Source organism: Alnus glutinosa, chromosome 14, assembly GCF_958979055.1.
Source record: "Alnus glutinosa chromosome 14, dhAlnGlut1.1, whole genome shotgun sequence".
Classification (NCBI taxonomy): Eukaryota; Viridiplantae; Streptophyta; class Magnoliopsida; order Fagales; family Betulaceae; genus Alnus; species Alnus glutinosa.
The window spans coordinates 8,312,301-8,333,647 of record NC_084899.1 but is presented as its reverse complement, the minus strand read 5'-3'; the positions used below and the strand labels follow the sequence as shown (position 1 = coordinate 8,333,647).

The window sequence follows — 21,347 nt, the reverse complement described above, 5'->3', positions numbered from 1 at the left end:
TCAACCTGCGCAACCTGAATTGCCAGCCCTCTATTATAACTTGTTGTAGAGCAATTACAAATTAATATATATTATTGTAAAGTCATTTATAAATTAGTGTGACAATATATAATGGGTGAAATAATTAAGATAAATTAATAAATCATATTTTTTACGTAATTATTTTGATCAATTATTGAATGTTACATTAATTTGTAAATATCTTTATAATAAAAATTGCATATTGGTTGCATTTGTTAATGTTTTTTGGAGAGTATTTTTTTTATGAGAAATGTTATAAAACACATTTTCATCTCATAACTATCTACAATGTTGATGTGGCAATCTCAATCAAATTTAAATTTTTGTTTTAACACTGTCACATTATCTTTATGTCACAAAAAAATGGTATATAACATTACTCTTTATGTTTTAGATTGTTTGTTAATGTTTTATTTAAAACATAAAAGAAAAAAATTCAACAAATAAACCCATCTTCTGTTGAGGTTGAGACTATGGTGTATATTCTCTGGGAATGCCCTTCTGCCATAGATCAATGGAGTTCGAGATCTAGAAGTTTATAAAAAAGCGGCAGTATGAGAACAAGCTTAAGCAAAGTTCTTGAAGTTGTTATGTTGAGATGCACATATGAGGATATTGATTTTTGGGCAGTCCCAACAAAGAAAATATGGCTAAGGAAGAACTTTATAGTGTTTGGAGGAGTTTTCATTCCTCATAAACCATTAGTACAAGAATCGCATGTTTTGCTTGGTGACTTTAGAAGAGCCAATGCTCTGGTTGAAATTGAAGGTAATAATCTCATTGTTCTTGTTGCGCCCCCCTTGTTTATGGAAGGCACTCCCATTTGGTTTGTACAAAACTAATTGAGATGCAACTATTGATATAAAGAATGCTTGTATAGGGGTAGGTATTATTGCCCGTGATTCTCAGGGGCGGGTATTGGCCACTCATAGCCTTACTCTTAGTGCTCATGCAGATCCTCTTGTTGCAGAGACTTGGGTTGCTTCCCATGGGGTTTTATTCTCTAAGGAAGTTGGAATTATGTATATTGTTATGGAAGGAGATGCATTGCAGGTTGTCAATGAGATCAATAGGGATTTCCCTTCTCTGAGCCGAATCGGGCACTTCACTGAAGGTACAAGTCAGTACTCAAATCCCTCCATTCATATAGTATTATTCATGTGAAAAGAGAGGCAAATTTTGTTGTTCATATTATACTTAAGGCAACCGTGTCGAAGGAAATTCCACCTCAAGTCTTAGGCATTATTTATGGAGTATTCTTGTTAAAAAAAGGAGCTAGGTAAAAAAAAAAATTATTACTATTCTAAATTTTCATATTAATTAATAAGACGTATTTTAAATATTTAGTAATTTATTATTATTAAATGACTAATATAAAACATCATTTAAAATATATCACATCATGAAAAGAATTGATGCGAAAATTTATAATAAAGATTAGTATTACTTAAAAAACAAAAAAAACTCAGATAACCTCTGACTCAGCTTGCATTTCGTGGGGACAATCCTAACCGGAAGCTACGCGTTACTTCAAAACTTTTGAAGCGCGTAAAAAGTCTACAGTTCTTGCGTTCCAAGTTAGGTGAGAGTGACACGGAGACGTTATAAAACTGAGTACGTTAGGTGAGAGTGACGCGGATAAGCCCTTTGACTCTTTGACGTTCTGTGCTAGAACAATCATTCAATTTCAACCATACCCTCTCCGAATACCCTAAACCAATTCAGACAAGTGTACCTACACAAATTCTATTTTACACGTTTCGGGCTACGGGCTAAGTCCACGGAGAATTGGTGAAACCTCATGCGAATTAAAATGATGAGAAATTCCAAAGCATCTTATGAGGTTCTCTTAATGTTCTCTCGAAATAATATAAATATAATTTTTTAATTATATTTATATCTTTTTAAATAGCATAAATATAATTTTTTAATAAAAAAATTACATTTATGCAATTTCATAACAACATTAGAAAACACCAAAAAATCTCTAGTATTCCTCTAAAATGCTCCTGACTCCTCGTATTGCCATGTCCTAGTCTAGGGATTGGCGCAACGTGGATCCGACGTGGAAGTCATATCCACGGTTAAGTTTAACTGCTATGCGGTGGCAGATATATCCATGCCGTCGGATAAGGAGAAAGCGCAAGGCAAATAGCTTTTGGAACACGACGAGAAGTCCGAGACTGGGAAGGAACTTGAGGGGGCCGAAAACAATGGTGTCAAGTTTTTGTTACAGTGTTGGATCTCCAGCTATAAATACCACCCTTCTCTGTCAGTCACCTGCATTGCCTTCCTTGTTCGGTAACTCTCTTAGCATTTCAAAGGCACTCAAGCAACGCTCCAGTTCTGGTACTATTCTATTTTTCATGTTTGGTTCCCGAGAAATTGGATGCGTTTCTTTTTTTCTTAATTGCTGACGAAGTTTGATTTATTGGTGCATGTTTTGGAATTCGCAGTTGGTACTCGAATCGAGCATTCCCGGTATTGGCTTTCAAGGTAGATATAAAAGCTAGGCCCCATCAATCAATTGACTTTGCGAATTCTCTTGCTGAATTTTATGAATCTATTGTGAATTAATATTTTGGAATTGCAGAGAAGCGAGCGCAGAGAGGTATACAAGGAAAAGAAACAGGAAGAAGAAGAAGAAGCAATGACGATCAAACCGGCGATTCGGATCGCCGACCGGAAGCTGATCGTGAAGAATCGGACGGTCCTGACGGGAGTACCGGACAATGTGATCGCTACGACCGGTTCGACATCCGGTCCAGTGGAGGGGGTCTTTCTGGGAGCGGTTTTCGAGGAGAATAACAGCAGGCACGTGGTGCGGCTGGGAACCCTAAGAGACGTCCGGTTCGTGGCGTGCTTTAGGTTCAAGTTATGGTGGATGGCCCAGAAGATGGGCGATAAAGGGGGGGATATTCCCCTGGAGACGCAGTTCCTCTTGGTCGAGACCAAAGATGGGTCCCATCTCGAATCAGACGATGGAAACGAGGAGAACCAGATCGTCTACACGGTTTTCCTTCCCTTGATCGAAGGCTCTTTCCGGGCTTGCTTACAAGGCAATGCTCAAGACGAGCTCGAGCTCTGCCTAGAAAGCGCTGACGCGGACACCAAAGCGTCCTCGTTTACGCACTCGCTGTTCATCAGCGCCGGGACCGATCCTTTCGGCACGATCAGCGACGCGATCAGGGCCGTTAAATTGCATCTGAAGACATTCCGTCAACGACACGAGAAAAAATTGCCGGGGATCGTCGACTACTTCGGGTGGTGCACCTGGGACGCGTTTTACCAGGAGGTGACTCAAGAAGGCGTCGAGGGTGGCCTGGAATCTCTCGCCGCCGGTGGTACGCCCCCGAAGTTCGTGATCATCGACGATGGATGGCAGTCGGTCGGCGGGGACCCACAGGATGAGAACGAGGGCGATCAGATCGAGAAGAAACAGCAGCCGTTGCTTAGGCTGACTGGGATCAAAGAAAACTCCAAGTTCCAAAAGAGAGATGATCCAACGGTGGGGATTAAGAATATCGTGAACATAGCGAAACAGAAGCATGGGTTGAAGTACGTGTACGTGTGGCACGCGATTACTGGGTACTGGGGTGGAGTCCGCTCGGGAGGGAAGGATACGGAGCAATACGGGTCCTCGATGAAGTACCCGAAGGTGTCGAAGGGGGTGGCGGAAAATGAGCCGGCATGGAAGACCGATCCCTTGGCGGTTCAGGGATTGGGCCTGGTGAACCCAGTGGATGTGTACAGATTTTACAGCGAGTTGCACAGTTACTTGGCGTCTGCGGGCATAGATGGTGTTAAGGTGGACGTGCAGTGCATATTGGAGACCCTCGGTGCCGGTCTGGGTGGTCGGGTGGAGTTGACCAGGCAGTATCACCAGGCCCTGGACGCCTCCGTGGCTCGGAATTTCCCGGACAATGGGTGCATTGCTTGCATGAGCCACAATACTGATGCACTTTACTGGTAAGTTTTCCTCTCGATCATCGTTTATATATGGTTTTGATATCACATGAGTAATTGGGGATTTATCTGATGCGGTGTGGTGATTGGATGTGATTGGTGGAACAGCTCGAAACAAACGGCTGTGGTGAGAGCATCAGATGATTTCTACCCGCGAGATCCGACATCACATACCATCCACATTGCAGCGGTGGCATACAACAGCGTGTTCTTGGGCGAGTTTATGCAGCCTGACTGGGACATGTTCCACTCTCTACACCCAGCCGCAGAATACCACGGATCAGCCAGGGCAATCAGCGGTGGGCCTGTTTACGTAAGGTAACAATTAACAAATCGCCGCCCTACATTTACTATCTTGCAACCTAACTAGTTTGATCACTGGGCTAACATCTGTGTGTATGTGTTTATGGGTCATTTTGAGCAGTGATGCGCCTGGGAGGCACAATTTCGAGCTCTTAAAGAAGCTGGTGCTGCCTGATGGTTCCATTCTCCGAGCCCGCTTGCCTGGACGGCCCACTAGAGATTGTTTGTTCACAGACCCCGCCCGTGATGGTGTTAGGTAAAAGCACCTGTTTGGCTGTTTCATATATATTTCAATTGTGCTCGATAGTTACTGTTTAAAGAGGGATTTTGGAAAATCCAAAACTTAGTTAAGCTTAATTAAAATTAGAGCAACAAGTTTTTATATTAGATATGAATTCGATATAAATCCAACATGAAATTAACATGGTAGGATTGAAGTGTCTAATCTGTTTAATTAAATGGATTGTATTAGGATTGACTTATATAATCGTATATCTATGTCTTGACATGATCTAAATACAACATGCAACATTAGAGCTAGCAATTTTTAATACGAAATTAGCGGATTAGAATTGAGAGTTGAAAGGTCTAACTTGCAACATTATAGTCTTATATACATTTTTCTACATGATCCCGAACCTGACACGGTGACTCTTAATTTAAAATAAAGCATATTCTTACTTCAAATATGTTGTTGTTTTCAGCTTGTTGAAGATATGGAACATGAACAAGTACACGGGAGTACTGGGCGTGTACAATTGCCAAGGAGCAGCATGGAATAGCATCGAAAGAAAGAACACCTTCCACCAAACCAAATCCGAGGCTAACACAGGCTCCGTTAGGGGCCGTGACGTCCATCTCATATCCGAGGCGGCTACTGACCCCAACTGGAACGGCGACTGTGCCGTCTACTGTCACTGCTCTGGTGAGCTCGTCACCCTTCCTTACAATGCATCTATGCCCGTGTCCCTCAAGGTCCTCGAGCACGAGATTTTCACCATCACACCCATCAAGGTTTTGGCACCCGGGTTCCGATTCGCTCCCTTGGGACTTATCATCATGTTCAATGCTGGTGGAGCTATTGAAGGGCTGAGATATGAGGTGAAAGGCGGGGCTAAGATGTCAGAACTAGAAAGCGGGTATGAAGGAGAAGGGAATGGTGTAGCTGGAGGAAAACTGGAGAACAAGAGCTCGGAGTTGGTTGGAATAGTTCACATGGAGGTCAAAGGGTGTGGCAAATTTGCTGCTTATTCATCGGCCAGGCCAAGGAGGTGCACTGTGGGTTCAAACGGGGTTGATTTTGTGTATGATTCGGATGCTGGGTTGGTGACTTTGAGCTTGGATCACTTGCCTGAGGAGGGTCGGAAGGTTCACGTTGTTGAGGTTGAATTGTAATAATTAATTCTTTGTCTTAGGTTAGGTACGAGGTGGAGGGGAAATTGTTGGGGCAATTGGGATTGTGATAATTAAGAGGGATGTACCATTTTGTCTGTTGTATTTTAACCTTTGGGGTTCATGAGCTAATGTAAGGAAAGAAACCTGGTTTCTTTCTTTTGCTTAATGTGGACCATTACTTTTCGTTATTTCTCAACAAGGAAAAAAGACTTACAGATTTGAAGATAATAACCCACCGGGATTGAGCCATTGGAGATAATTTAAGTCATCAATTACCACAGAAGCCGTTAAGATACAGTCCGAATTCAATGAGTATTTGGTTCTTGATTCGTTTTTTTTTTTGTTGGGTGAAAATTTTGATGGGTTTGTGGGATTTGCTTGTATGTTCATGGGTTGGATTCTATATTGTCGTTATGAAGCAATATGATTGAAATCATAATGGATGTTGTGGGTTCCAGAAGGGTGGAAAAAGAAGTCTAGTAGTAGTGGTGGTTCCAAGCTGTATGAATTTCCCCTCGGCTACATCATTGAAGACATTATTCCAAACGGTGGCATGAAAAAAGTTCCATCTACTAGTTACTCCAACGTAAGCCCTTTCTTTCTTAATCCCAATACCAAGCATACAAAAAGAAAACAAGAATTTCCCTTCGTTTGCTCGTTACATAAGGACATGTATTTTTGGAACCCGTTTTCAGTTTTCCAACTAAAATTTTCTGGGTAACCAAATACGGGTCAGGAAATGTTTTGGAAGCTTCGAGCGCATTTCATGAATTTTTGTTTTCTTTTCCATCTTTGTCGGTTTGCACTTTGCTGTGGAAAGATTGAATTTATATTGTCGGTGATTGATGGGCATGCATTTGAGACTGTCTTTCAACTTGGATGGTGAAAGTTTAGTATTTTCTATACTGAAAGATTTGTTCTTACATTGATGGGTGTTGCTCTTTTTCGTTTAAGCTGCTGTAAATGGCCTTTAATTGTGGCTCTATTTTCAATTGCTCTAATAATGACATAGCTTTCTTGGAGTAATTAGTTTTTTTTAAGCATGATAAGTTTGTGTTTGGGTTTACTTGAGTAGAGGGTGTTGTTTTCTCATGTTTGAATGTTAAAAAGGTTTGGGATTCTAGGTTTTAGCATTAATGTCTAGAGGTTTCTTGGTCGGTGTTTGGCTCGGAGGAAGAATTATAATCAAGGGAAACGAAGGTTGAACACAAGGACAAGTTTGGCTCAAGTCAATTCGGAGGACTGTGTATGTGTCTGACATTGATCAACAAGTATAGAATCAATTCTTGGTTGCCATTGTTATCTGTCTTTTAGATTGATGTATTGTTCTACTAATGTTTTTTTGGTAGGATGGTTGAAATGTTGGTCTTGAAGTGGTTCTTTTTACGGGTGAAGCTGACTGCCGAATATGTGGTGAGTCTGGTGACCCCAATTCTGTGCCTAGTTTTGCTTTTGTTTAGTTTAATGATGTTACACTCCGGTCTCAGTCTCACATCGGACAGATAAGGAGTAGTATGCATAAAATGGGTAGTCTATAAAGATAGTCATGAGCAGTGGCAGACCCAAATAATTGTGGTTGGAGGGGCCATGGCTAGGGGTGTAAAATGAGCCCAACTGCTCGTGAATTCGGCTCGATTCGGTTTGGTTAAACTTGATTCAGCCTCGATTTGAATAATAAATGAGTCGTTTATGAACACAATAATATGTTCGAATATTAAACGAGATATATTCGTATAAACTCAACTCGACTCAGATAAGCTTGTATAAACTCGTTTAACTTCATTTTTACAAAAAAAAAAAAAAAATCATATTATTTTAATTTTATAATAAGAACATCTTAAGTAAAAATGAATTATCTTTTTAATATGATAGATATAACTTGAATTATTATTGTGAGTTTAATTTTATAGATTTGTGTGTACATGGGTGTGTTTGTGAGTATATGTGGTTATCTTTGTGTGTATACACGCACTTAATTTGTGTATTTGCATAATGAATTTATATACATACATATAAACTCGAAATTATATTATTTAAGATTCAAGTTAATTTATTTAATGAACTCAAGTAATAAAATTTTAATAATACTTAATTAATTAATTATTAGTATGAATTTACAAAAAATGTAAACAATCATACTATTTACTTTATATAAGAAATGAATAAGTTAATTGAGTAGCTCGTGATAAGATCGAGCTAGAATTGTGTTCGAAATAAAATTAAACGAGCCAAGCTTGAATAGAATATCTCGTTCGGTGATAAATTTGAGCTCGACTCGTGTTCGAAATAAAATTAAATGAGTCAAGCTTGAACATTCAATACTCAACTCGACTTAGCTCGAATACAGCCCTAGCCATTAGCCATGGAAAATTGATATTTCCTCTATGGACTTATTTACCAAAACTATGAGAACTTTTATGGGCAGGCCTTGCCTAGGTTTTGGATTAGGTAGAAAGCAAGGGAGGGGAGAAAAAAATGGTGTTGATTAAGAGAAGCCTTTCTGGCAACCAGTTGGTCTTACACTTGCGCTTATTACAAGAAGAAAAACAAAGAAGAGGTGCCAAGCTGGTGGGGCCAGACCTTACACTAAGTAAGAAAAAGGTGATAGCCAAAGGAAAAGTGCATTACTAATTTTTTTTTTTTTTTTTTCTCATGCAAGGGCCGTGGCCCCTGTTGGCCCTTTAATACTTCTGCTATTATTCATGAGTATTAAGTCTCACATTACTTAGTTATTAGGTGAAATTGAGCTTTATAAAAAAATTCTAAGGAAACTCCAAATCGACTATTTTTTTTTGAATAATAGTGCAGATGTGAATTTCATTTTTTCCTATGTTGTTACTAATGGTATTAGAGCCACCAAGTAACGCTATGTAGTTTTTGAGCACTGCATGATGTGGGCATGACGGGGACGTCAGGAGTTTAAAGAAGAGTTTGTAATACGTTAGTCCCACATTGAGAAGATAAGGAGTAACCTACATATATCAAGTGGTTTATAAAGATATTCATGAGTGTTAAGTCTCACATTGCTTTGTTATTAAATGAAACTGAGCTTTATATGGGATTCTAAGGAAACTCCAAATTAATTAGTGATTTTAGGGTGATATCACAGATGTAGCTAACGCTTTTTCTTGAGTCATTACAACTCATGAGGGTAATTTGAAGTTCTGTGGTGCACAGTCAAAGATTTTCCTGTGGTAATGAAATTGTGATGGTCATCAACCAATTACTCTATTGGTTATGCAGAAGGTGCCAGGGCTGCTTAATTGGAACTCTAATTACATAATTTTCTCTGAACATTATTTTTGGAGAACTAGCATTTATGACAGTAGAATTAAAGCTTGGTCATCTGTTTTTTGAAATGGAATATGATCCTTGAATGATGAATGCATTACTTTCTGAATGTTATGGTGTCAAATTTTCAATCTCAGTTGTGCTTATGGCTAGCAATATTCTATATATGATTTCATAAGATTATTAATTTGTGCAATTAATGATGAATGTTAGATATTGGTGGTGATTTTGGGAAAAAAAATAAAGAAGAATATTTAAATGAAGTAGAGAAAGATTTCTAGTATTTGATGTAGGGTGCTTTTGAAAAGTTGCTAACTAAACTAAAAAATGACGGTCGTCGCCAATATAAAAATCTTATCATCTATTATTAAAATAATAATAATAATAATGTTGATATACAACTCATCGTATATTATTTACAACTTTGAATGGTCGTCGCTAATAACGTATAAACGAATTGTTTTATTAAATTTGATGCAGAGTTTATAGAAAACTTGCGTAAAACGCATTTTATCAATGCAAAAACATTTTAAATCCGAGAGAAACTTTTCATACAAAATATAGATATTCACAACATTACCCTTTTTCAAAATAAAACAACAATATTTAACCATATATCAATTACACTGAATTGATATCAAATGATAATGATAAACAACAATTTATAAACCATAAAACAGATGCATACATGCTGTAACATCCCGACTTTTATAATAGTTGTAAATATAATTTTTTTAATTGAATTTTCATAATAAAACTCGCTCAGTAAATAATTACCAAGTGTATAAAAAATTTATTTTTTGATTTTAAGAACCACAAACTCACTTCAAGGACATAATGCACCAGAGCTTATATTGAAACACAACTTTATAAAATTAACTTATAAAGTCATTACATAACAATAGCTACTGTCTATTATAAAATATAAAAGTCCCATAGTGGCATATTAACATAATAACTTCAATTGACTTATGGTAAGTCAACCCTTCAAAAGGAGAGGCACTACAAAAAAAAAAAAAAAAGAAAAAAAAAAGAAAAAAAAGGGAGCAAATTCTGGACGGTTTTAAACAATCTAGAAATGCAGAAAAACCGTCTGGAATCAATTCCAAACTGTTTTTTCTGAACGGTTTAAAACCGTCTAGAATATAATGTCGCTAAATAAATTTCTAGACGGTTTGGGCAAAACCGTCCGAAATTGCAGACGGTTTGCCCCAAACCGTCCATAACTAATTCTGGATGGTTTGGGCCCAAACCGTCTAGAATTTACGTTTATTTTTTACTTTTACTTTTTTTTTTTTTTTTTTGCTTTCGGTGGACCAAACAGTCCAGATTTACGTTTATTTTTTATTTATTTATTTTTTTTCGCTTTCGGTCCCCTTTTTATTTATATTAATATAATTAATTATATAATGATATTATTTTGTTTAGGGTTTAGGTGCCGCCAGGTTCATTTTTGTCTAAGGTGCCAACGGTGCTGCCGGGTCGATCGACGAACGATGACGTCGAAGACTAAGAGTGGATCGTCTGTAGTCGGTGGATCCGAATCAAGGGACAGAGCCTGGCTTGCATTTTCCAGTCTCTCGGCTCTGGCGACCGCAAACGCTGCTCGATCTCTCGTCTGTAGCCGGTGGATCCAGATCGAGGGACAGAGCCGTCATCGTCTCTCCCTCAACGCCCAATCAGATCTCCTTATGATTCCTTCCCTCTTCTCCTGGCCGATTCGATGCCGTCTCCAAACTCGCCCTGAAATGTGACCGTAGATCCGCGAGCATCGGCGACGACGTGCTCATCCTCATCTCGCTCAAATGTCGCAACCTCATGCGCCTCAAGCTCCAAGCGTCGGCGACTCCGCCACCAAAGATCTGAGGCGGTTGCTTCGATTGTCTCGATTCAGAAGGACCGGAAGCGATCGAGGGTTAGGTCTTGGATGGTTGTGATGTTTCAGGGGGTTATTTCTTTATACAAATTTTTTGAGTGTCAAATGAAACGGAAGGTTGTGATTTTGGCTGGGAAAAAAATCTGATGGATTTGGTGAATTTTGGGGTATCACACGGATCGACGACATGGCATGGGGAAAAAAAATTTCCAGACGGTTTCTTAGAACTTAAATTTTAAGGACGGTTTGGTAAAAACCGTCCATAAAATTCTTTGAAAATAATATTTATAGACGGTTTTGGATGAAACCGTATATAAATACCGTCTGGAAATGTTAAATTCCAGACAGTTTAGTTAAATCCGTTTGGACTTTATGGACGGTTTAATCAAACCGTCCATAATAAAATTTTTAGAGATGGTTTCGAAAAAACCGTCTAAAAATTTTGTTTTCTAGACGGTTTCAAAAAACCGTCCATAAATGCTTCTTCTTTTTTTTTTTTTTTTTTTTTTTTTTTTTTTTGTAGTGAGGTGACATACTAGCCTCATGGACAAAAGTCTAGACATGCGTACAGGTCCACGTCAACTACTTCCACAGTGACATTTGAAATTTTTTTACAATTTTATAGGTGGATATGTAAATTCACGGATCAACAAGTATAACCATTCTGACCATATTATATGTATGATATTAGACCTTTTTTTTCTTTGAAAATTTCTCTAACTTGTATTTACTAAACTTTTGTAAAGTAAGGTTTCCACAAAAGTGTTTGCTTCTAAAGTCATAGTTGTTTTCAAAATAAGCCTAGAAGTTTGTGTATACATAACAATAAAATAATGTATTGCTCCCACTTCACCATCAGAAGGTTTGTTAAGCGTATTTCTCCCGCTAACTATCAAAGGGTTTTCTCAAGTGTATTTCCTCAACTTAACCATACGAGGGTTATTCAACACTACTTTCGCAAACTCTATTACAACACCACACGTTTCCACAAATCTCATGTCTTTGAAAGAAAATTCATTTTCATGTAAATGCATGTGAATCATATTGTCATAGTTTCATATTGCATTCAAATATTTAGGGCTCATAACCACCAACGAAAACGTCTATAACATGCACTAAAATATTTAAATGCAGGGTTAGTAAGTTTATACTTACTATTTGGGCTTAAAATCTCCTAAGCTAAACCGTTTAAATTCGTTTCACACTTCTTCTACATTTATATTGCACCAAAAATTTGGCTCTAATTACCTTCAAGACCTAGGAACTCTGATGAACCGTAGGACTTTTGAACATTACGAAAATCCTAAGAGATGAATGAAACACAAAAATTGTTGATTCAACCCAAAGCTAACATACCAGAGTAATTAATGACGTACCAAAAACTAAATTTATCAATAGTTCCTGTGAGATCGATCAATGCTGCGGAGAACACAGAGAAATTGGGATACCCAAAGTACGTAATTGGTGTTGTCCAGTTTGATAGAAATGAGATGAGCTATATTAGGTGCAATGAATGTTGCAACTGAGGTGTGGGAAGATGAGAAGCCATAGCAGGATCAAAGAAATGGGTGTTAGCCTAGCAAGGCTCTGATACCACGTAAGAGCATTCTCAGTGAACTAGCTAAAGGTTAGCTAGAAAACTCACTTTTGCTATTTTAACATGCCATTTTCCAAAATACCACACATTAAACTCTTTAAATATTTCTATTCTTCATTTAAATATCTTCTTTATTGTTTTTATTTTATTTTATTTTATTTTATTCTTGTGGTAGTTGGTAAGTGTTCTTATGTAAATCCATCACTAAACACCATTGGCAATATTCTGTTTAAAAAGCAAACACCAGTTTCACAATTCATGAATGTCTAAACAAAATAATCATCAAGAAGTAATCCACCATTTATAACAACATATAATTGACTGGAAACAGAACCGACTAATTTTATACAGATTACACTATTTAAAGTTAAGAGGCGACCAAGTAAACAGGTTCAAAGATATTAACAACCTCAATGACTTTTCCTCCAAATTGAACACACCAAAACAAATAGCCTATGTTGGGGATTATGCCTTAAATGCCAATGATTTTATATCTATGTTAACATTCAAAGTTTGTGATGAATATAAGTTGTTATTCACTGATTAAATTATTTAAGCATATGGCATATATCATCCTTTACATGCTCATTACAAGGTATATATGTTGTGCATGTAAAAGGTCTTTGGATTACATTGAATATGGTCTATAAGTGTGAGTAACGGAGTTATCATACAAGGTCTTAGTTCATAATTCTCGTAATTATAAATTAAGAGTTCACAGTCGGTAATGGAATTGTGCATTCCATTTGCAAAAGACTATTACACATCAAATCTCAATGATCTACCTTGATTGAGTGAAGCTAAATGCTTGAGGTTGATGTGTAGATGTTATACACTGAATGGACTAATGAGTTGTCTTTCATAAAAGATACTGTCAACATGGAAAGACAATAACTTTTAAAAGACTACTTATGATGTTGATTCTAAATGCTAAGAGGATTATGTACTCAAATGTGAAATGGAGGTTGGTTTGATACATCTATGGATAAGACCTTTACTTGGGTCAAAATTCCTAGTGTGTTGGGTAATCACATCTAACATTGTGAGAAAGTTTTTCTCAAAAAGAATTTTTTTTTTTTCCTTAAAAGGGACAAAACAATTTCCCTTGAGATAGATTTTAGGGATTGGTTATTCTATGTACATGTAATAGGGTTTTATACAAGTACGAGAATAACAATAAAATCAATAACTCAAGGATAGAGGTAGATAATTAAGTGGCAGTATCTTTTGCCTTAATTTTGCTACAGAAGATTTCATTGAGGAATCAAAAGTTAATATTAAGTAAGTTAAAGAGATTAACTGTTTTAATAAAAAATATAAACTAGAGTGCAATTACAATTGTTTAGTGAAATCAATTATAATTAAATAGTGACTTGATGAGTCATGACTATCTTGGTTAGTTTTTTATTTTTCCTTTAGGCCCCTCATTGACAAAACTGATTTAATTTAACCAGATCAGGCATTTTATTTATTTATTGGGCTGCTCGTTTTAATTTATTAAAACATGAGTTAGAGAGAAACTGTGCAAAAGATGCCAAAGATTGGGCTTGGGTTTTAGAATTATTCTCTAGCCCTATGTGTTGTAACAAGAAGGTTGGAGTTATAGTTTGACTATAACTTCTACTTTAGCTTGTTTCACATTGCTTAAATCTCCCAACTCTTCTAGTATCAAAGCCGATAAATAGATTAGTCTATAGCTCTCGTAAAATAACTAATAGCAAGATAGTTCTTTAATTTTTACTGAGAACTGATATTTTTGATTTAACTCTCGAGAATAAATTTAAGTTTTAAAAAGCAAGAGTAAGAGCATCAGTCATCAGTAAGAAGATTTGAAGGTCCCGAATTCTTCAATAAGTGGTAGCCAAATCGTTCGTACTCCGCCATTTTCAGTTGTGGATCCTGGCTTCTTCTCCAAGTTAGGCGAAGACGACGCTTTGATTTTCTCCTACCGGTCGAAATAGAGAGGGAACTGTTGGCGCAAAGGAGAAAAAGGAAACAAATGGTGAGCAAGAGAGACAGAGGAAATGACGAAAGTTTTTGAGCTCGGCATTTGGTGAGGAGTTTGACAAGAACTAAATTGCCGAGGTAATAGCGACTTTGATGGAGTGAGTGTCTTTTTTGGGTAAAAACTAGCCAAAATTTGGCTAAAAGTGAGTTTGCCCGTAATTCAGAATTTGGAAATGGCAGCCTGGTACGGTATGTAGACCAACAATGTCCAATTGAGTTTAAACTTCAAAACTAAACGGGTTGCTAAACTAAATAATTTTTCTAAGCTGCTAAACTAAAGACTTACATTTGACAAGTTATATTTGAATTCAAGTTATAGTTACAAAAATAAATTACGGAGTACAAGCTATCGTATCCTCTGGGTATTGTAGAAACCGTCCGATGATCATGAGGAGCGTCAAAGTCATCTTATGTGAGGCTGAAACTTGATGACTTCTGCGAGATAATGTTGCAAATGTGGAAGTAGACTTGGATTCAATTGCTGATGTGGAGGGTATTTCTTCAGAGAAAATGCTATTTACACTTCAGGTGCACAACAGTAGTACAACAACCCCTCACATGGGGGTAGGCCCAGTGTGTGGAGCCCACCCCCATGTAAAGGGGCACAACACTGGGGCTCACACCATGTGAGGGAGTGTTGTGCTCTTGTTGTGCAAATAACAAGCCCCCTTTCTTCATATGACACAATTGCTGAGGTAGGCTCTGAGTTGGAACATTCTGCAGCGAGTAGAGATGACCTGGAAGATTTTGTCTTAACAGGATTAGTGAACGTGGTGTTTTAGACTTTCTCAACAAATAGAAAATGGGAGGCTCCCCGGCTCCCTTGAACGGCTACCACTTGCAACAGGCACTGACCTCCCAGCAGCCAAAGGAAAGTGGGATGCTTTGGATGAAAATCAATTTTGAAACAATGGCTTGCTAAAAGGAAAATCGAAGGTTATTAAAGGCTAAATCAATCAAGTTCGAAAATTATGGAACACACATTCAGCGTTTCAACAACTGTACATCCCCTTTTGCTGGATATCCGCGACCATGTGCAGCCCTTTGATACTGAATGTAATAATAACCGAAGCTAAATTCTCATGTCCAAGCACCCAAACTATCTCTTATAATGCTACAATTTGCTAGACCTAGTGGCCAACTTTAAACTAACCAAATATAGCAACAACCTACCATCATACAAGACATAATGTGACAGAATCAAACCTAGAATCTAATATTCCATTCTGACAAGTGCGTTCGAAGCTTCTGCAGACCCATACTGCATCCAATCCTTGGCACATATAAGGGCTTCCACCGTCTCTGGTCGTAGCGAACTCCTGTATCGATCCATCTCCTTGCTTGTGTCATCAAATACAGAATCAGGAGCAGTAGTAGACACTGGAATAGACACAATATCACGGGCCATCTTTGACAGAGTCGGGTACTTCATCTTGTTTAGCTTCCACCACCCTAATACATCAAACTCCTGCACACGAGGCAATAGAGACTCTTCCAAATACTGATCCAGCTCCGACTTCATCTGTTGACTAGAAGTCTCCATGATGTAGACGTCAAAATCTGTGAGTCCATTGTCAGACAGAAGAGTTCCTCCCTGAGATTCCTGTGTCTTCATGTTTCCAGCATTTCCTTCTTCCGCATAAGTTGGTGTTAGAGGCAAAGGAAGTGTCAAATATTCATGAAAGAGCTCGTGAATTCCATCATCAACAATCTTTATATATGTGGGAGCTTCTTCCCCATATATTTTCGAGAAACTGAACTCAACAAGCTTCATCTTGAAACGGGGATCCATGACTACTGCAATTGCCAAAACCAGGCTGCAACCCTTCCAGTAATGTTCAATTTTTTCTTGCATTGTTTTAGTAAGGTTGCTGATAAAGGGATCCTCACTCGTAACTGAGCGAACCAGCTCTGTCTGAATCTTCCATGCTTCGTGAAAGAATGTAATTGCAGTTGGGTTAGTTGTGAAGGTAAGGATGTTCACTGCGTCAAAGAGAAGTTTCAAGTATGTACAGAGAATCTCAACCTGCTTCCAGTCTTCCATGGATGGGGCTTCCTTGTAATCAGGATCAGATGTATCCAAACAAGAAAACACTTCCTTTAGCTCAGATGCGGCGACTAACATTTCATATGTCGTGTTCCATTGAGTATGATCATCGAGAGATAGGCTCCTTTCACTGGGGACCTGAAGCTGTTGCTTGAGCTCGAGAAACTTTTCCTCATGGGCTTCTGATGTCTTCACATACTTAACACTATCCCGGATTTTCTTGATTATTTCTTGCCCTGCCCCTAGTACATCTTTTGCCATGCTGCTCAAAGTACGTGCAATGCATTTACCAACTAATAATTGACTGTTCAGGATCAGTGGGTTCCGAATGGCGAGAAGAGGCCTAAGATTCTCAAGAGCAGCTTCACTCAGTGGCTGATTAAAAGTGAGAGAAAATAACTTGCTCTCCAAACTCCAATCAGAAAGGCAAGCAGCAACAGCATGACTAAGGGCAGTGTCTGAATCAGGATATGGTTCCATTATGACATTGAGAATCCGCCTGTGCAACTTCCATTCGCTATCAATGAAGTGTCCAGTTATAAACACATAACCTACTGTTTGGCTTGAAGTCCACGTATCCAGTGTAAGGCAAATGCGTCCAGGCATGCCCTCAATAAACTTCAGAAGGTTTTGCTTTTCCATTAAGTAAGTTGCAACACAATCCCCTTGGACGGTATTAAAACTCACCATATTGAAACGGGGCTGAAGATGCTGGACAAAAGCTATAAACCCTGGATGTTCAACCATGTGAAGTGGGTAGTCGTGCATGATGATCATCCTAGCAATCTCATTGCGGCAACGATCCTGATCAAACGTAACGTAGGGTGTGCTAGGGCTTCTATAGCGTCGCTTTGGTGGATCAGTAGCAGTGCCACTTCCTGCCATCCTTGACCGTGGGGTATATGGGGTATTCTGCCCCTGGTTACGTAGAAGTGCTGGGCATGTCCCCTTGGCAATGTGGCGTTTCAAGTGGCTGGTACCAGCAACTTTAGAACCTGTACTATATGCAAAACTTTGCTTGCATTGCTTACAGCATGCCCGCCTACATCCAGCACTGACAGTTTCTATGGTGAAGTGCTCCCATACAATGGACTTCTTTTTCCTACGCTTGTTAGGCTGTGTCTCTGAATTTGGCAGCTCATTGTTCACTTCTGGAGTCGTTATCATCTTGTTTTCATCTGGGGCTGCAATTGTATGCTGCTCATATGAGGTTGCCATCGGGTGCTCATTTGAGATTGCCATTGTGTGGTCAACAGATATTGCCATTGTGTGGTCATTTGAGATTTCCATCGGGTGGTCATTTGAGATTACTAATGCATGGTCATTTGAGATTGCCAATTCGTGGTCATTTGAGATTGCCATAATTTGCTCATCTTTGGGCGCCATCATTTGCTCATCTGGGGTTGCCATTGTCTGCTCATTTGAGATTGCCATCATTTGCTCATCTGGGGTTGCCATTGTCTGCTCATCTGGGGTTGCCATCGTGTGCTCATCATGGGTTGCCATGATTTGCTCATCTGGGGTTGCCATTGTCTGCTCATCTGGGGTTGCCATCGTGTGCTCATCCGGGGTTGCCTTCGTGTGCTCATCTTGGGTTGCCATGATTTGTTCATCTGGGGTTGCCATGGTTTGGTCATCTGGGGTTGCCATGGTGTGGTCATCTGGGGTTCCCTCTGTGTGCTCATCTGGGGTTCCCTTTGTGTGCTCATCTGGGTTTCCCTTCGTGTGCTCATCTGGGGTTAACTTCTTCTGCTCAACTAATGCCACCATCTTCTCCTCATCGGCGGTAGCCATAGCAAAAGTGAATTCCTGCTTTTCACAGCACATAAAACAATTAAAAAATGGTTGGTTACAACTAAGAAAAATTAGTTCCAGGCATAATAACAGTTTTAAAGATGAAAAATACATGGCAACTATAAAGGTTTGATATTGAACAAGCTGGGTTTAAAAGTGTATATTTAAAGCACAAAGCCAAAAAATAAACAAACGGATAGATAAATAGATAGACAGATGATTCCAACATATTAAAGAAAACAAGGATCAAGCTGACATAGAACAGAAGCTAAAATATTTTTAGGAAACCACCATTATGAGTATGTTACCGTACCAAGCACATTTTGCCTGTTCCATGCACCCCCATGCAAGAGAACAGAGAAAGGGGAACATAATTCACCATTGAAGATTACTCATTCAAGAGATATAAACTAAAGATATCACACTGCGGAACCAACTTGAGTAGGTTCAGTCTTAGTTATAATGCCTAAATCCTCAATCGGGAAGAATCTGAAGATAGGTACTAACTATCGCAACCTTGTGATCTTTACAAACACAAGGGATTTGATTTCAGAGTTGCACTTCTTATTACTTGAATCTCCCTAAGAGTTAAAGGTGCCATCCAGTTACCTTCAACTTCAGATTAGACACAAACAGTCACAAATGTGCTGTTCCTAAAATTAGCCAAAAGCTAAAAAATGTCAATGAGATGACTGTGAGGCAATCGTGTGCCAGGCTCATAGGAGCTAGAACTAACAGACAGTTGCCATTCTAGGCATATGGAATCGTGAAGTATCGCTCCATAAGTCATTTGCACCATGCATCTATAACAATTACAGCATCCACATGCAGGAAACCCTTAACCCCAATAAAAATCACAATCTAGCTGGACAGGGAGGTTTAAAGGGCATTGTAGTAGCAAAATTTGGAATGCACTATCCCTTGCTCTCATGTAGTGTGTGTGGGTGGGTAGCCCGACATTTGATGATGTTGAACTAAGCCTAAGTAGCATTATCTTTTGTTCTGAGATTGATATTTGCGTGGAAGGCTGGGCAGATTCCAGTTTCAGCCCTTCCTGCAAGTTTTGTAGCTTTTGAGGAGGTACTTTTGTCTGATTCGTGTACTTGAATTGTACCCATTTTTTTTTTCTTTCTTTAAGATATAATGAATGTTTATAAAGCCAATAATAACCCAAGGAGCATAAATAAACCGGTCCATTGAATTTGATTAAAACAACCTTGTTCAGATATAACCGAGAACCGTTTTGAGTTCTTTTCTTCTTTCAGCTTCCAAAGGAAAATTTCACTGGTGGCACCAAAGCAATTTTATACAGAATTAGTTTCTTCAACATTTCCAAAACTTTCCTAATTGTTAAAAGCCAAGTAATTAAGTCAGTTCTTTCTTAGCTTAATGGCTTCGTTTGACATGCCTGAACACCTAATAGAGACAAACTTTGTCAGTGTATCGTTTTTGAAGTTGCTATAGTAAGCCACTTGCACTTATGTTGAACAATATAGCTGTCTGTTTCCAGCACCTTAGTTTTTAACGCATGCACAAACACCGACCCACACACATGCACAGAGAAAAGAGGCTACATATGCTTCCCCTTCCAGATTCTTTGGAGACTTTCAAAATTTAATTATGGATTTTAATTCAAGTCCAATATCAGTTAACAGAAGACAAAATTGACAATCAGATAATCAACCAACAAGTGATAAAAGGAAGCATATTACCTTCAATGTGCATTCCTACACTTGCTTAAAAGTACATAGATATTGACTGTCCACCATGTGGGCTTATGTGGACCCCTATGCATGCATGGATGGCACATCATAACTGCACATCCTACATAATATTGTACTTCACCGTCAATAATTTTATAAATCGTTTCTCATACCATATATGCTTTTACTGAAAGCGGTGGCAAACCAAACTCGTGCTACAAAACAAGTGCTTTTTCAGTTTAAAGCCAGTTTTGACACTCGTGTAACTAACTACAAACGATCTAACACCCCATCAGAGCCGTATCTACCAGAGCTCAACAATGGGCCGGGCTTGGCCACAAGGGTCCACTCAAAATCATGGACGAGTCAACCCCATCAGCTTGACCCGCCCTAGACTCCATGCTGTCGTCCACTGGATCATGTCCATCCTAGATCCCCCCCACCCCCCTTCAGATGGAGCCCACATGAACGGATCAGGGTTAAAATGGGTAATATCTTACCCTCCAATGGGCTAAAAACAGTACCAATAAAAACCAGATCTAGGGTTTGACCATCTTGGGCTTCACAAACATTCAAATTTCAGCCCGGATCAAAGAACACCGTTAATCACAACCGATAACCGATAACCTCACAACACCAGCTAAAACGCTACAATCGCTACGAAATTTCCAAAACCATAAATCAGAAAACGAGCGAAACAAAAAGGAAAAAAAAAAAAAAAACACACAAACGATCAAAAACAATCAAAGCAGAACAAAGAGCAGAGAAAGCTGAAGAAAGCACAAAACAGAGAGAAATCGGGCCAGGGCCAAGGCTTTTTACCTAAGGAGAGCGGAACAAAGCAAGATCCGAGGCGCGAACGGGAAGCTCCGGGCCCGAGCTCCGGGTCTTTGTGACCGCGAGCGATCTAGGGTTTTTTGCGCACACAGAGAGAGAACGGGAGAGATTGGGCTTTGGGAACGAACCAACCCGAGAAGCTAATTGGACCGAGCGGTGAGGGAAAGTAGTTGGGACTGGTTTAGGCGATAAGATTTCGGGGGGGAGATTAAAAATTTTAGGGCAAAGTTAGTGTGTGTGTGGGTATTGGACTTTTGGAGGTCCAGTATTATTTGTTCGATATATATTATTTATGTATCTATCGTTCTATCGTTCTATCGTTCTATAAAAGACTATAACATATAAGCGGACCACAAAGCCCACTGCCCACCCGTCTCCCTCCCTTGACCCTTCTTTCTTCCCCTTTATTATTAGGGAATTAAGGAGAGGGTCGTACTTGGTCTTCGGTCTGTACGTGCAGAGCGTGTAGCCCACCGAATTTAGTGGACTTCCTCAACTATTCATCGGGGC

The 21,347-nt window shown here is 38.9% G+C and overlaps 2 protein-coding genes across 4 annotated transcripts; one reads left to right on the top strand and one right to left on the bottom strand.

Moving 5' to 3' along the window:
• The first annotated feature begins 2,164 nt into the window (after nucleotides 1-2,164).
• LOC133857969 (probable galactinol--sucrose galactosyltransferase 6) lies at nucleotides 2,165-6,027 on the top strand. 2 transcript variants are annotated; one of them, XM_062293363.1, is made up of 6 exons: nucleotides 2,165-2,372; nucleotides 2,464-2,517; nucleotides 2,615-3,990; nucleotides 4,096-4,305; nucleotides 4,412-4,546; nucleotides 4,995-6,027. In XM_062293363.1, the coding sequence occupies exons 1-6, from the start codon at nucleotides 2,235-2,237 to the stop codon at nucleotides 5,683-5,685; spliced, it is 2,604 nt and encodes an 867-aa protein (XP_062149347.1). In that variant the 5' UTR covers nucleotides 2,165-2,234; the 3' UTR covers nucleotides 5,686-6,027. The 2 variants fall into 2 exon arrangements, with proteins under 2 accessions (XP_062149347.1, XP_062149348.1); XM_062293364.1 differs by having other exon boundaries at nucleotides 2,247-2,370; nucleotides 2,478-2,517.
• Nucleotides 6,028-15,375: 9,348 nt separating this feature from the next.
• On the bottom strand, nucleotides 15,376-21,112 carry LOC133856926 (zinc finger BED domain-containing protein DAYSLEEPER). 2 transcript variants are annotated; one of them, XM_062291982.1, is made up of 3 exons: nucleotides 20,823-21,112; nucleotides 20,010-20,121; nucleotides 15,376-18,312 (listed from the first exon to the last, which is right to left on the bottom strand). In XM_062291982.1, the coding sequence occupies exon 3, from the start codon at nucleotides 18,295-18,297 to the stop codon at nucleotides 15,670-15,672; it is 2,628 nt and encodes an 875-aa protein (XP_062147966.1). In that variant the 5' UTR covers nucleotides 18,298-18,312; nucleotides 20,010-20,121; nucleotides 20,823-21,112; the 3' UTR covers nucleotides 15,376-15,669. The 2 variants fall into 2 exon arrangements, with proteins under 2 accessions (XP_062147966.1, XP_062147965.1); XM_062291981.1 differs by lacking the exon at nucleotides 20,010-20,121 and having other exon boundaries at nucleotides 20,823-21,111.
• Between the last annotated feature and the right edge of the window lie 235 nt (nucleotides 21,113-21,347).